Below are 15,721 nucleotides of genomic sequence, written 5' to 3' on the forward strand. Positions count from 1 at the left end.
GTGTGTGTGTGTGTGTGTGTGTGTGTGTGTGTGTGTGTGTGTGTGTGTGTGTGTGTGTGTGTGTGTAGTTTTGCGTGTGTGTGTAAGTTTCGTGTGTGTGTGTGTGTCTTCGTGTGCATGTGTAAGTTTTTGTGTGTGTAAGTCTTGGCGTGTGTGTGTAAGTCTCGTGTGTGTGTGTGTGTGTGTAAGTCTTGTGAGTGTGTGTGTGTGTGTGTGTAGTTTTTGTGCGTGTGTGTGTGAGTTTTTGTGTCCATGTGTAAGTTTTTGTGTGTGTGTGTGAGTGTTTGTGTGTGTGTCAGTTTTTGTGTGTGTGTGTGAGTTTTTGTTTGTTTGTGTGTGTAAGTTTTGTGTGTGTGTGTGTGTGTGTGTGTGTCTTTGTGTGCATGTAAGTTTTTGTGTGCATGTAAGTTTTCGTGTGCATGTGTAAGTCTTTGTGTGTGTGTGTGTGTGTGTGTTTTGTGTTTGTAAGTTTTGGCGTGTGTGTGTAAGTTTTCGTGTGTGTGTGTGTGTAAGTTTGTGTGTGTGTGTGTGTGTGTGCAAGTTTTTGTGCGTGTGTGTGTGAGTTTTTTTGTTTTCATGTTTTTGTTTTTGTGTGTTTGTGTGTTTTTTTTTTTTTGTGTGTGTTTGTTTTTTTTGGCGTGTGTGTGTTTTATTTTTTTTGTTTTTTTGTGTGTTTGCTTTGTTTGTTTGTGTATGTGTGTGTGTAAGTTTTTGTGTGCATTTTAGTTTTTATGTTCCTGTTTGTTTTCGTGTGTGTTAGTTTTTGAGTGTGTGTGTAAGTTTTAATGTGTGTGTAAGTTTTCGTGTGTGTGTGTGAGTTTTTGTGTGTGTGTGTAAGTTTTTGTGTGTGTGTAAGTTTTTGTGTGCATGTATGGTGACCGGGGGAGGTCCTTTGGGGCCCAGGGAGGGCGTTTGGGGATCCGGAGGCCCTTGAGGATTGAGTGGTCTTTTGGGAGCCCGGGGGACCTTTGTGGACCGGGGAGGGCCCTTGGGAGCCCGGTGGTCTTTTGGGAGCCCTGTGGGCCTTTGGAGGTCCGGGGGGCAGTTGGGGGCCTGGGGGACATTTGGGGACCGGTGAAGGGCCTTTGGGACCCCGTTGGTCCTTTGGGAGCTCGATGGGGCTTTGGGGGCCCGGGGATGGCCTTTGGGGCACAGGGAGGGCTTTTGGGGGTCGGGGGGACCTTGGGGGACGGGTGTGGGCCTTGGGGGCTCGGGTTGGGCCTTTTGGGGTTGTGGGGGCCCTTTGGGACCCGGTTGGTCTTTTGGGAGTCCGGTGGACCTTTGGGTGCCAGGGGAAGGCCTTTGGGGGGCCGGGGGGCCAGTGGGGCGCTGGGGGGACCGGTGGGGACCGAGGGCGGGCCGGTGGACGCCGGGGGAGGGCCTTGGGGTGGCCCGGGGATTGCCTTTGGGGGTCTGGGTGGGCCTTTGGGGGCTCCGGAGGCCCTTTGAGACCCTGGGGGGCCTTTGTGGACCGGGGGAGGGCCTTTGGGGCACAGGGAGGGCCTTTGGGGCACAGTGAGGGCCTTTGGGGCACAGGGAGGGCAGTTGAGGGCTTGGGGGACATTTGGGGACCGGTGGAGGGCCTTTGGGATCCCGTTGGTCCTTCGGGAGCTCGATGGGCCTTTGGGGGGGCGGGGGTTGGGCGTTGGGGTTCTGGGTGGGCCTTTGGGGGCTCCGGTGGCCCTTTGAGAGCTTGGAGGGCCTTTGAGGACCGGGGGGCTTCCTTCGGGGTACAGGGAGGGCAGTTGAGAGCCTGGGGGACATTTGGGGACCGGTGGAGGGCCTTTGGGATTCCGTTGGTCCTTCGGGAGCTCGATGGGCCTTTGGGGGACCCGGGGATGGCCTTTGGGGGTCTGGGTGGGCCTTTGGGGGCTCCGGTGGCCCTTTGAGAGCTTGGGGGCCTTTGAGGACCGGGGCTTCCTTCGGGGTTGGGGTGGGGTATGAGAAGCCTTTGGGGTTGGGGTAGAGGACCTCACAACACTGTTAAAATACAACTTGTGTATTATAACGACCACACTCAAAACCTCTTCCAAAATCTCTTCAAAAATCACCTTTTAAAATGTCTCTAGCTGTTTCGCCGAAATAGTTCCATAAAATAGCTAAAACGGTTTCGCCAAAATTAACCCTAAACGGAATTTCGGCATGTTCCTTTTGTTTGGCATCTCTGCGCCAATGCATTTCAAATTATTTGGAAACCTTTTCGCGCGCTAAGATCAATACGTCTGCTCGGAAACGATTCTCTTGTTAGAAACAACAAATTAATTTCCTTTCGTGAATCAATTCTCTTTAGAACAACAAATTAATTCCCCTTTCGTGTCAATCAATCAATCATGACATCATCTGTCATGTGTGATCAAAACTTTGTCTCGGAAACAATTCTGGTCGAACTCCAAAGACATTAATTAACTTGACGTCATCTGTCAGACACTCCCTGGAAACAATTTGATTAATGACTGCCAACTCTAGACTAACCAGAAAAGAAAGTTGGCTCGGAAATAACAACAACATTGACCCCATTAACCACGTGTTCACCCTAATTACTGTTCAAAACAACATTGACCTTGACATTTTGCCTCGGAAACAATAACAACAACATTGACATTCACTAAGAGCGTACCAAAAACACACCTGATGAAAGAGGTCATTGACCGATTCTCCCTAATGACTCTATGCCCATATTAGGAGTCCCCCCCGGAGTAACACCCCCATCTCTACTTCCGTTCATGTTACTATATGATACACGGCCAGTCAGTCATGTAGCCAAAACAATGGGTAGCCAACTTCTTTGGAAAACATCTAGCAAATGCTCCTCCGTCTTTCAGAGTGCCCAGGCTTCAGAGCCATACTTGACCACAGTCATCACTGTAGTTTCCAACATTCTACTTCTGACTTGTAGAATTATCTTCCTTTTCTTCCAAAATTTTTACAACTGTGATCAAAAGCCATGGGCATTGGCTTTTCTTCGCTGCACCCATCCCCTTTACTGATAATACTACCTAGGTAAGTGAAGCTGTCCACATGATCGATATTCTCGTTACCCATTATCACCGATTCACCTTCACTTACTCCTAATCTTAATGACTTAGTATTTTTCATATTAAGTTTCAAACACGTTCTTGCATCCTGAAATCTCAAAACCTTCAAAAATTCATTTATTTGGCTAACATTTTCAGTTAGGGTGCTTAAATTATCAGCATAATCTAAGTCTAGGAGAGTTTTACTCCTCCAATTGATTCCATATTCTCAACTTGAAACCTTGTTCCCCCTGTCCCCCTTCAGTATACCCTGCTATATACAATTAGGCTATGCCAGAATTTCCATGTTTCTTTGAATTTGTATTAGGTAATGATTTGAACTTGCTTTGAAAATCGAAAAACTGTCGTTTGCTCTTGTAGAAAAAAATTAAATAAAAAACACGTTTTTTTAACTGAAAGTAGGCTATAGAGCAACATTAAAACTTAAAACGAACAGAAATCATTCTGTATACGAAAGTGATTTGTGGTACTTTTACGCTCCGAAAATTAGTTGACCTTATTTCTGCTCATTTTTGGTTTAATGCAGCTCTCTTTAATTTTCATTGAAAAACTAGTCTTGTAGAATTTTGTTTTAAAATAAATATAATAAAGAGCTTGTACATAGGTTTAACATAGGGCAGAAATGAGACAGGAAAATAATTGGTGTCATCACGGTTGTGTTCCATCCCCTTCCCCATATTGGGACCTGTGCTAATTTTGTGTGGCATTATCTTTTGGACTCATTCCCCATTAACAGTTCGTTTGCAATGTCAAAAAAAAGTTTTACAAGTAGTCTACTAGGTAGATTATGTTGTTTCAATGCTAGAATTTACAAAAAAGGTTCCTTTTTTTTGGGGGGGGGGGAGAACATTTATTATTTTGGGATTAGACACCAAAAAGGCCTATGCTACCGTTTTTTCTTGTTTTTTTACTTGTTGTCTAACATTAGCACTAGTTACTTTACATTCGGGAATAAAGATATCTTTTGAGTTTGATCTTAGCTACGTACAAAATCTTGCATTTTAGTGATTACTTATTGTTTAACTGTCGAAGAATTACTTACTATTCATCATCTTCACTAAAGCATTGCCAGCTTTTTTGTCGACATCATAAAATACAGACCAGGGTCTTCCTCGGGGAACAGTTAGCACTGGGGACAAATCGGGCAGTTTAACACCCCTGACTGACAAAGGTGATGGGGCTTTACCTAGTAATAAATGTGAAGTTAGATTTGCATCACAAAGGCTTAGTGTCTGAAAAGGAAGAATAACAAAACAAAAAGGGTAATAAAAAAATATCAAGGAAAGACCTAAGAAATTTACACAAAATAATTTTTGGATGTTTTCCAATTCTTCTCCTCAGGGAATTACAAATCTCTTAAAACGTGGTGCTTTTTAAATGTAAGCCAACAGATACAATTTTTAAAGTGACAGGTACCCAAACAAATTTAGGCCAAAAAGCTACTGAAAGGCCTCGATGCCTCGTTGGGAATTAACCAAAAAGGATTTGTCAGTCAATATTACAGGGTCCATCGTGTTCCCTAGAAAAACCCCTTTTAAAAACTGTCCCCGAAAAATCCTTCCAGAAAATGTCCCCGGAAAATTCCCCCCTTGTGAAATTCTACCCACATGTAAAATTAAGCAGGCAAAGGGACAGTAAAACAAAAAAAGAGAATGCTAAAAATAATTTATTTTAGATCTTCTTCTTCAAATCCCCCCCTCCCTCTGGATACGGCCTTGCTTGTTGGTAAGTATTTATTAGCCTCCTTCCATCTTGTAAACAAGAAATAGAAAATAATGGATTTTGGCTGCTCCGTTTTGCATAGAAGAGTGCGGAGGGAGAAGGTAATTTGCCAGAAAGGTTTTTTCCAAAGGGGAATATTTTTCAAGGGGAAGGGGGGTTCTCAAGGGAGATTTTTCGCTTGGGAGATTTTCCATGGGGGGAAATTCTGCGACTTCTGTATATTCTTCTTTTGGGTTAAATGCATGCAGTTTATCTGTTGAAACTTTTGATAGAATAATACATAATTAATACTTTTTTATATTTTAAATGGATAGAGTTTGTTCTTACCACAAATTTTGCAACATAATAGTAAATTTCGCAGAACCCCAGGATTATTTAGAAGACATTTCTCTGTTCCTTGGTAATGAAATTTTAACACAAAATTAACAGCGATTAATCAGAGGAAGCAAAAGAATGAAAAGTAATTTGAACTGAAACAAAATGAACCAAAGACCAAAACTTATATTTACCTGGTCTTCCATCTCTTAAACCAATTCCACCAGTGAGTATAGGCTTCAAATCCTTAAATCCACCTTGCTAGTAAAAAAAAAAAAAAAATATCCATTTACTACTTATCGCTTTTTGTATTCACAAAAATACAATTATAGAGTGTTGAATGGTACTTGTATGATATACCCCATGCCCAATATTCTTCTAATATCTTTTTCGGACGCTCGATCTTAATGGAATATACCTAAGTATGATAAAAGTATAATACTTTAGAAACAAATTTGGGCTATATATTTGTACATTAGGGGAGCGGGGGTAAAGTATCGCGGGTCTGCGTGCCGAATGTGTTAAATTATTAGTAAAATTATTCTGCATATTATGTAGTAAAAACTGTTTTTTAACTTCATACTGTCCAATACTTTACCCCCACCCCTAATGTGCAAATATACAGCTCAAATTATATATTTTCCATCTACTCTGTCACTTATTTTTGTCTTGGCTCACGCTAAGCTGAAAGAAACTAACAAAAAACAGTTCTGCAATGCGTCAATGAATGAACAACTTGATCGGTAGGGGGTTTATCATATAATTACGAGTTGAATTTATGTTATAGTTTCTGTCTTTATTATCTTTTTATTTAAAATGTAAATGTTATACAAGGTAACTAATTTGCCTCTCCGACAAATTCTATCTAACATAAGATCAAACGCATTTAGCAAGGTAGGATAAAAGGAATAAAAATGATTTTCTTCGTTTTCTCAGACTAAATAAAACATTTAACGGGGATTAAAACCGCTAGTATTTAGTATAATAAATCTCAATTTTTATATCTTTTATATCTCAATTTTATCTCTCACTTTCATATTCTCTCGCTTTTTATCTATTTTATATGTTCCATAGAATAAACTGCTTTTTAGTCTGGCAATGCTTGATGGGTACTATAGCAATTGCTCCACTCTACGAAGACAAACAAGAATATAGAAAATCCTGCAGAACATTTTGAGATAATGGAATTTAGTTGTTTGCATCCAGATGGCGCTTCCAAATTCTAGATGATGGATTTATCAGTATCTAGGAAAACAGTTGAGTTAGGTCAGTTAATTTGGAGTCTAAACTGTGCCCTGAATATGTTTCATGAAGGTCTTATCCTTGCTCTGTTCCTATCTTAGGCCTATTCTCAAGGTTTAGAAGACTGTACGGAAAAAATATGTTAATTGTTTGAATTTAAGATACGGAAACTTGTCTTAGCTTCAAAAATAATTTTCCCCTTAATCTTGGTTTAGCTTATGTTTGAAAAATATTTCACAGTTTTATTGTCACGTTTTGAAAAATATTTATTAAGTTAGAGCTAATTAAATATACTAAATTACTGAATTGAAAACATTGCGTTTTAAGTTTTCCGAATTTTGTTGTCATTTGACGCCGCCTAGTTTTGTTCTGCTTGAAAATTCTGGAGTGAAAGCAAAACTGCCCCATTGTTTGTAATCCCAGCAATTTAACAAGTACAAACACGTAAACAAACTGTTCTAGTGTGAGTAGAAAGTGGAGCACCTCAACTAAATGGAATATTCGCTAAAGGAAAATAATACTAATTTTTTCTTTTAAAAAATCAAGTGAAAGTGATGAAAATTGATTTAGAATTGTTGAGTCTAAATGAAGTTGCTGATATTTTTTTCTTATTTGCCATGGAAGGCCAGTAGGAACTTTTTGAAATTATACGTCGTCAATTGACAACCCTTGGGAAGAAATGAGGTCCAGTTTCTGGCGGAAGTCTGTTATCTGCCAGAGTCTCGACGTTCTAGTCGTCCACAAAACCCTCAGAAACTTAAATCCAATTTAACTATTGGTGTCTTCTTCAGCCTCAGAGATGATACCGATTTTAGTAGTTTCCCTGATTTGCAGTGACTCAGAAGGGGCCCAAGTAACACGGCTACTGGTCTGTCTATGACTAATGCGACTACTGCTTGTGAAGGCGTAAAGGGTATATTCTGTTATTCCAGTATACTTGAAGAGACAGAAGCTGAATTCCACCATGACTTTGATATTCAAATAGTGACATTGACCATTCGCTGATTTTTACCCGTTGAAAGTAACTATTCTCAGTTCCTAGGAATGCCCAGTTATACCTTTTCAAAAACCGACATAATCGCTGGTGACTTTCGAATATCTAATAATTCGCGTGAGCCCCCCACGTAAAAAAAGGTGGGCGAAGGAAAAGGAAAGGAGAATGAGCACAAATGGGCCCACAGTGGATTTCAAGTAGATGATGTAACGTTGAACGTTCTCTTCTGTCTGTAACAAAAAAAACACAGCAACGTTGTTTTTTAAAGAACGTTCTCTTCTGACTCCTCATGAGGATGTCGAAAAGAATCTTCCTAGTTTTGTTTTGAATGCTGCTGCTGAGAAATCTGACATACTATCAATAGGCTACTTCCAGAAACGTCTCACCAGCAATGGTAAGAAATTGCCGAAGAATATGGTGCAGGTTGTGTATTTCTATTTTGACAGGATCATACAGACTACCGTGTCCGAGATTGTACCGGAACAAATAGTATATAGCTCCTCTTATTTCCCGGACTATGTCCCGTGACAGATGGCAGAGGCTGTAGAACAATCTACATTTCACCAGCAAGGAAGACAAGATTAAGGAGGGCACCGTGGAAACCAAAACTTTTGACTGAAGCTGTTAAACCGTGTTGTCACAATCTGAAGCTTGAAGCCAATTTATCATTTAATGAAGAGATAATCCCATTCAATGGGATGAAAGGAATGAAACCACGTAGCAGGTCCAAGTTATGGCCCTGGGGTCTGAAGAACTTTGTGCTGTGTGGATCATACGCAATTGTGCTCAAATTCGAAATATATCAAGAAGCCACTACATAAATTGAACCTTAACATTACTGGATTACTAGCAGATGCTATTATACAAAGCAAAATCACCAATCTTATTGCAAAAGCTCTATTCTCTGAAGAAAATATGTTCAAAAAAAAGTTGCACCTGATGAAATGGTTGAAAAAAACAATACCAAAAATTTCCGTTCGTTGGTACGACGACAGTATCTTTAAAACTTTTTCAAACTTTCTGATAATTAGGCATCCGGAGGAAGAAACGGAGGAAAACACTTAAACAAAGAAAAAAAAAACTATCATATTCGCTCCCAGATCAGAAAATACAACACATGACAATTAGCATTCGGGAGATGTCGATAGAACTAATCAGCTCATTTCCTTATAGGTAATTGACAAACAAAAATTGGACTGTGAAGACCTTCTTCCATAATATTGATATGGTAGTTTGTAATTCTTGGTTCGAATACTGAAGATCTAAAAAGTCTTGAGACACAAAGGTAAAATCCTACAGTGTTTTCTTCGTCCGTCGACGTAGTGTGGATAGTGATTCAAAGTATCATAGCGTATGCTCTAATTTAGACCCCGGCGCCGCGCCGATGAGGGAAGACTGGTGGCGGCGGGGCCAAAAACAGCAGCGTTGGCGTGCCACCGGCACGACAACGGTAAGACGTCGGTGGCGCGCCATCGGTAAGATGTCGGCGGTGCGCCGCTCGTGCGATCAATGTTGACCGCTAACATTAATGTTTTCATCAGTCTTTCTCAAATCACAGCTTAAATTTACAAGTTTAATTTCTTTACTCATGGACAATACACTTTCACAGGACACCCCACCTAGTAGCTACTGGTAGCAACCAAACAGTCATATTCTTGTTAAAGTCTCTCACCTCCCTTCACATTCCCTTTTTTATTTTTTTTAAGCAGCCATATAATGTTCTATGAGATCCGTCTCTGCTTTAAATTAAAAAAAAAGTTATCTTTTTGGCATCCCTGCTTTCAATATGAAATTCAAGATATTATCATTTAAATATAATACCTCCTTACCACTCTCTCTGGATACCACCTTGATAGGATACCGTCTCAGCTTTACATTAGACAAATCATTTACTTAATAAATAACTAGGTGACTATATGGTTCGAACAAACACGGAAAATAACGTTCAACAGCTTAGTGTTCCTTGAAAAAAAAAAATTGATAATATGAGTAAATGGGTACAATGACAACAACAAAAATGTTGAAATTATCCAGATATACCTCAAATTATTGGAAAACTGAGTCATAAAATCGCCGTGGCATTCAATGAGATCCAAATAATCTAATTAAAAGGGAGCAGATACAAAAGCCAAATTAGGCCAGTAGCCTATGAGAAATGGCAAAATACCCAAGACAATGAACAAGTCCCATTGAAGGGCCCTGGGTCTATCAAAATATTTCAATGGTTTCCCAGGGAATTTGATACCATTTTCTTCCGTCTCTGCTTTAAATGAAAAAAATAATTATCTTTTTGGCATCCCTGATTTCCTTTAACAAAATGAGGTATTATCATTTAAAAATGATAGACCCCTATCCCCCCCTATAGGAAATAATTTACAATTTTTTTTATGAGTCACATTTTTGGGGTAACTTCCGTTTCAATCTTTAATTCCCCAACCTTGTACATAGCTCAGTCTATAGCTAAATTTTGTCTCATTAGAAGGGTTTTTTTTCGGGGGGGGGGGGGTAAATTACAATTCGGGGATAGTGCAAGCCCTGCTTGATTTCTAATCAGGAAAATCCAAATGCTAAACCACACGAGAAAGAAAAGCTCCGACTTTGCGGTTGACGCAATAAAGAATTGCCGCAAAATTAATTCAAAGTCAGCCGAACGCAGCCACCTCTGCCGGCGGTGGTGCGCTTGTGGGGCGCCAGCCGTGTAGCAACACTTTGGTGGTGGTCGATTGGGACTCTCGTTGGTGGCGTTCGGCCCATCCGCCGGCGCGGCGCGCCGCGCCGGCCTTATGGTTGGGGGTTTCCTCAAGAAGTAGGGCTTTAGTTTGTTCATTTTGGAACTCAATAAAAGGCAATCTAAATTTTCTAAATCTTGGCTTAACTTATGTTTTGAAAAAAGATTTTTAGTTTTTTGTTTACATTTTGAATGTTTTTTTTTATTAAGTTAAAGTTTGTTAAGTCTTCTTAATTATTAAATTAAAAACGTAAACGTAGCATTTCAGATATTCATGCATATTGTCAAACAAAAAACAAGTGCCGGATTGGTGTCAGGTTCTGTAAAGACATTAAATAAAAAAATAGTTTTCTTAAATAAAAGTCAACAGTAGCATAAAAATTAATATGAACAGAAATTATACCATATATGAAAAGCTCCTCCACATCCCTTTTCTATATGTTAAAGTTTCTGATAAAGTTAAAAATTCTGTAAGAACGAATGCTCAAACAAAGGACCATTAATTGCAATGCGAAGTACATTTCAATCACTATAAAATTTTAGCGTAAAAACCGGGACCCCCCCCCCCTTTCAAAAATTAGACAAATTTACTGAGAATCGTAGTTCTAGATGGTTAAATTCAAACATAACAGATTTTATTAACCTAGATTCAGCTTAAAAAGGCAATTAATTTGATGTATTAATTATTATCTAAATTCTTTTTCTTTGAGTTTTTATACTATTAGCCTGAGTCACTCCTTACTTACAGTTCGTTCCCACGAACTGTTCGACCAAAAGTTTAGAAAATTTCGCCGTCAGAATTCACCTTAAGCCTGAAGTCATGTTTTATTTTTAGAATTGAATTTTTCTACAGAAGGATGTAAAAGTCCAATTAAACCTAAATTAATAAAACTGACTAACTTAACACCAATGCTAAAAAAAATTAATTGTTAGAATTTAAGAATACCGAACCGAGAAGCCAAAAGTAAATCCAAAAAATCTCATGGGGCAAAAGGGGCGTGGAAGGGGGGCTAGTTGCCCTCCACTCTTTTTGGTTTAGTAAGAGAGATCACGCCCCATAGTAAAAAATAAAATAGTCCATAATTCCTAAAACTAGAATCATATCAAAAACCGAAGTACACTATTAGAATTGCATTGTCTAATACCCCTATACAGGAAACTTACCGTCCCTTTACTTGAAAAACAAGGAAAATTTATTGGCTTGAAAATAAAAAAAAGTGGCTGTAACCGCAATATTCCGCCTCGACAGCAGGTTTGTTTTTTTTCTATCTTTTTTTTTGCCTTAGCTAGCAGGGCACTAGAAAATCATAGAGAGCTATATAATGGCTCACTTTAATGGAAATGGATGTATTTAAAAATATTTTATAATTAAAAAAAAATAATTTCAAAAACAAATTTTTTTTTCAATCTCTTTAAAAAGGCATTATAACTTTTAATTCCCGCTTGAATTTGCTCTCTCCCAATCTTGTAAGAACAATAGGTCAATACGATCAATCCTGGAGAAGAAAAAAAAAGATAAAATAATCACGCACCCGTGATCTTTCTTCTTGCAAATTTACAAAATTCTAAATTACCAAATAGTTCGTGGCAACGACCTGCAATTAAGGAACGATGCAGCTCAATAGTAACCGAAGCTCTAGAAAACAGAATTTTGATATCAATAGGCAAATCAAAAGAATCGGCTTATCATGCGAATTGCAAATATATAATATTCATTAAGTTTTGTGTTACCCATCAAAGGCTACGAGCCTGAGAAAATTTGCTGGATTTTCAAAAACAATGATGGAAACACCCCGTAAAATTCAAATAATCTTAATGAAAATTAAACAATCAGATTTAGAGTATATGGGATCTACAGAAGAGGTTCCAAGCTCCTTTATTCAAAAATGTGAAAAATGTGGAATTTTGTATTTTTTACCAAAAGAAAGATTACGGATGCGGTTTTTTTTAATATTTTTTTTCCCCAGGGGTGATCGGATCGAACCCATGGTCCTAAAACATTACAAGAGAGCTCCTTTGAACAAAAATTAAAAGTTCTAGTGACCATTTTAAGTGACAAAAATGGAGTGCAACTAGCTCCACTCCCACGCCCTTTTTCCGAAAAGTCGTTTGTTCAAAATTTTGAGATAGCCATTTTGTTCAATATAGTTGGAAAATACAACAACTAAGTCTTTGGAGATAACGCGACCCCTCTAGAACCACCGGGGGAAGTGCCTCAAGTTATGATATTTGCTCTTTGTTTACATATAGTATTCGTTATAGGGAAGTTTGCCAACATTTTTCAGGGGGAGGGGGAGATCTCTTGGGGATGGATTTTCTACGGGGATAATTTCCCATTGGCATGGAAGTTTCCGGGGGTGAGCTTTCCAGGAAAATTTTACACAGGGGGAATTTGCCAGAACTCGTATACAAAATTCGTTTAAATTGTCTTACTTTCTCGTTGACGACCTCATTTTACATGTGAAGATACTCTGAGGAAATTGACCGGGGAAATTTTCAGCGGAACTAAAATTCTCTGGGGGATTGTCAAATGGGGGGATTTCCCAAGGGAAAAATTCTCCATGGAAATTTATCACCTGGAGAAATTTTCCAAGGGGATATTTTCAGCAGGAAAAAAAAATCACTGGGGGGGGGGGATGGGTATTTCTGTGAAATATTGTAAATAAAGGGGCAATTCCCCAATGACCTTCAAAGAATCAGAAATTAAATAAAAACAAGACTTTCTTCAATTGAAAATATGCCAAGGAATATTTTTTGGCGTAATCGTGAGCAAGAAATTTTCTGGGGGGAATTCGTAGCAAGGATAGAATCTGAGGGGGAATTTCCCATAGGAAGAATTTTACTTGGGAGTAAATTACTATGAAGAAATTTTCGTATGGAAAATTTTCCACGGAGGGGAGCAGATTTCCAGGGATTATTTGAAAAACGATCAGGAATTCAATGAACAAACCTTTTTTTCTATTTTAAGTAAGAACAACTTTAAAATTTAAAATAAAAACAAAATATTCCGTATATTAGGGGGGCCTGCCCCCTCCTCTATACCTTGCTATTTGCGCTTAAGTTCCACCTTTTGTCCCGATTCTTTAAGAGCGGTTCCTGGAACACAAGAGAAGTTTAATTATAATCTGAGCCTTTTTTAAAATTTCTTAAGAAACTTTAGCGTGAACAGAGAGGTATTGAGGAGAGGACAGCCCCCTTCGTATACGGAATAATTTCGTTTTAAGCTTTAATGTTGCTCCTTACTTTCAATAGAAAAAGCTTGTTGTCTTATTTAATTCTGGATAGGAACTTGAAACCACTAAAGTAGGATTCTCTGATATGCTGAATCTGATAGTGTCGTTTTTTTTGTTTTTTTTTATTAAGATCAAAGCATGAAAACTAGTTTTGTAAGTATTAATTTTTATCAAACTAATCTTTGTAGAGTTGAGATACTTTTTGGGTGAGTCCTTACTACTTGCTGTTTGATTGATCTACTAAATCGCTTGACGACCCTCAACCCATGTCAAGGACGCCCTACCAGTATTGCACATTTTATTCAGTAATATGATACAAGCTCCTCACTATCTAAAATGTAATGAAAGAAATTCTACAAAAATTCAAAATTTCCTATTTTTCATGGAAGGTTGGTCACAGACAGGTGTTTTTTTTTTTTTTTTTTTTTTTTTTTTTTTTTTTTTTTTTTTAGAGGGCACGAATGAAACCAAAGGTCCGAAAATGCCCAGAGACGGTTTATTTAAAAGGAAATTGCCACCCTTGCCACATTTCTTACCGGGGAGGTCAAATACATAATACTGATTTACAGGGTCTTCATTTTCACAGTTTCTAGGAGTAGATCTTTTAACGAATCAAGGCTTTCAACCTTTCGCCCTTCTGCAAAGTTGAGCATTTGAAAGTGATCTTTTGTGTTACGATTAACATTTCTCTATAAGAAAGGAACCGGCTTAGTCTGAAAATTTTTCTAAAAATGAAGGGAGATTATGTGGAAAATTCTCCTACAGTTCCTTCTATATTTACCTGAAGGCTCACTTAAAGACAACAATTTGGACCTGAAAACACTTTTTAGGCCTTAGAAAGACCGCCCTTTTAAAAATCGCCTAAATATCCTCCCTAATAGATGACGCACATCTATACATCACTGTATATGATTTTATGAATTCTCAAATGAATCGAATTAGTTAAACGAAATTTAAAGCATTTGTCAGTTATATAGTTTATTAAATAAAAAAAGCAACTTTTTTCAACCTAAAGTAAGGAGCAACATTAAAACTTAAAAGGAACAGAAATTATTACGTATACCAGGGGGTTCCCCCCCTAGTCAATTCATCGTGATCACCAACTGGAAAAACGAATAGCCCTGCTTGATTCCACTCTGGAAAGTAGGATATTTCGTGTCTTGTAAACAATGGGTTCATGGTTTTTATATGCTCGGAATTTCCTTGCATGGTTCGGTGGAAATCATACTCCTTATTTATTTTTTTTTTTTGGGGGGGGGGGGGGGGGTGGGGGGGGGGATGGGGGGGGGGGGGTTCCAAATTACTACGTATATGAAGGGATTCTTGCCCTAGTCAATTCGTGGTGATCACCCACTGGAAGAAAGAATAGCCCTGCTTGATTCCACTCTGGAAAAATAGGATATTTCGTGTCTTGTAAACAATAGGCTCATGGTTTTTATATATTCGGAATTTCCTTGCATGGTTCGGTGGAAATCGTACTCCTTATTTTCTTTTTTTTTGAGGGGGGCGGTTTTTGCCTTTTATGTAAAATTTTACATACCAATACATAAGTTTTGCCTCCTCGTCGATTTTATGGCAAGCGAATTTTTGCTAGACAAAAGTAGATTCACGTGATATTCACTTTACTATAGCAAAAGGAGATATTTACTCTATTCACTCTATCACTCAACGACGAAACTGTCCCCTCCTTGTTCCATGTAGAATAATTGTTGCTGAATAGAACAAAAGAACTTACCAGATATTCGTCGGGTACATCAATATATACTTCTTCATTTTTGTACTTTTTGGGCTTGAATACTGGCTCCGACGGCGTCTCTAAGAGAAGAAATAATTTTTCCTGTGAGTTAATATTCCTCCCAGCCATTTCAAACTGAACTAATTGTTGTAACATTTTGTCTACTTTTAAAATACAGGAAATTTAAATGATAGGAACCCCTGACCACAAGATGATAAGAAGAAAATAGAAGGAAACTTACTGAGGTTTTTCTTATAAATAGGGGAAGAAGATAAAATTTGGTTTCCTACAAATTATTTTTATCTGTCTGCCCAGGTCGTATAACGATATTCAAGATTTCAAATGAAAAGAGAAAAAAACATGAAAAAAAGATCGATATTTCTCTCACATTTATGAAAAATGTTTTTAACCTGGACATTCAGGTTACTAATGATGCGAAGAAACCCAGCACTTTCCAAAGTTATTCTTGCCATGTTCTTTCCCATAAGCCCAAAATACAATCTTAGTCTCCTTTCCCCAAAAGATTGCGCTAACGTCCGGTCTGAGGAACTAGGCGAAGGAGCGACGATCTCATGGAGGTTTTTATAGTAAATAAGAAAATAATTTAAAATTTGGTTTCCTGTTACTTATTTCTAGCTTTTGTCCGGGTCTTTGTTCAATTTGAAATATTTCTTAAAAAAACGATCAATCATTCTCTTATAAATGAATGTCCACATC

At 38.3% G+C, this 15,721-nt stretch overlaps 1 protein-coding gene across 1 annotated transcript in view; it reads right to left on the reverse strand.

Annotated features, from left to right (window-relative positions):
* Window positions 1–15,133, reverse strand: part of LOC148954734 (phenoloxidase 2-like) — a 148,580-nt gene extending 133,447 nt beyond the window's left edge. The window contains exons 1-3 of the mRNA XM_089086717.1: window positions 15,005–15,133; window positions 5,267–5,333; window positions 4,078–4,221 (exon numbers count right to left, since the gene is read on the reverse strand). Coding sequence (XP_088942843.1) covers window positions 4,078–4,221; window positions 5,267–5,333; window positions 15,005–15,133 — 340 coding nt within the window. The remainder of the gene's footprint in view (window positions 1–4,077; window positions 4,222–5,266; window positions 5,334–15,004) is intronic.
* Between the last annotated feature and the right edge of the window lie 588 nt (window positions 15,134–15,721).

The sequence above is a fragment of the Artemia sp. Qi Xiang Cuo genome, chromosome 3 (assembly GCF_049724085.1).
Source record: "Artemia sp. Qi Xiang Cuo chromosome 3, ASM4972408v1, whole genome shotgun sequence".
Classification (NCBI taxonomy): domain Eukaryota; kingdom Metazoa; phylum Arthropoda; class Branchiopoda; order Anostraca; family Artemiidae; genus Artemia; species Artemia sp. Qi Xiang Cuo.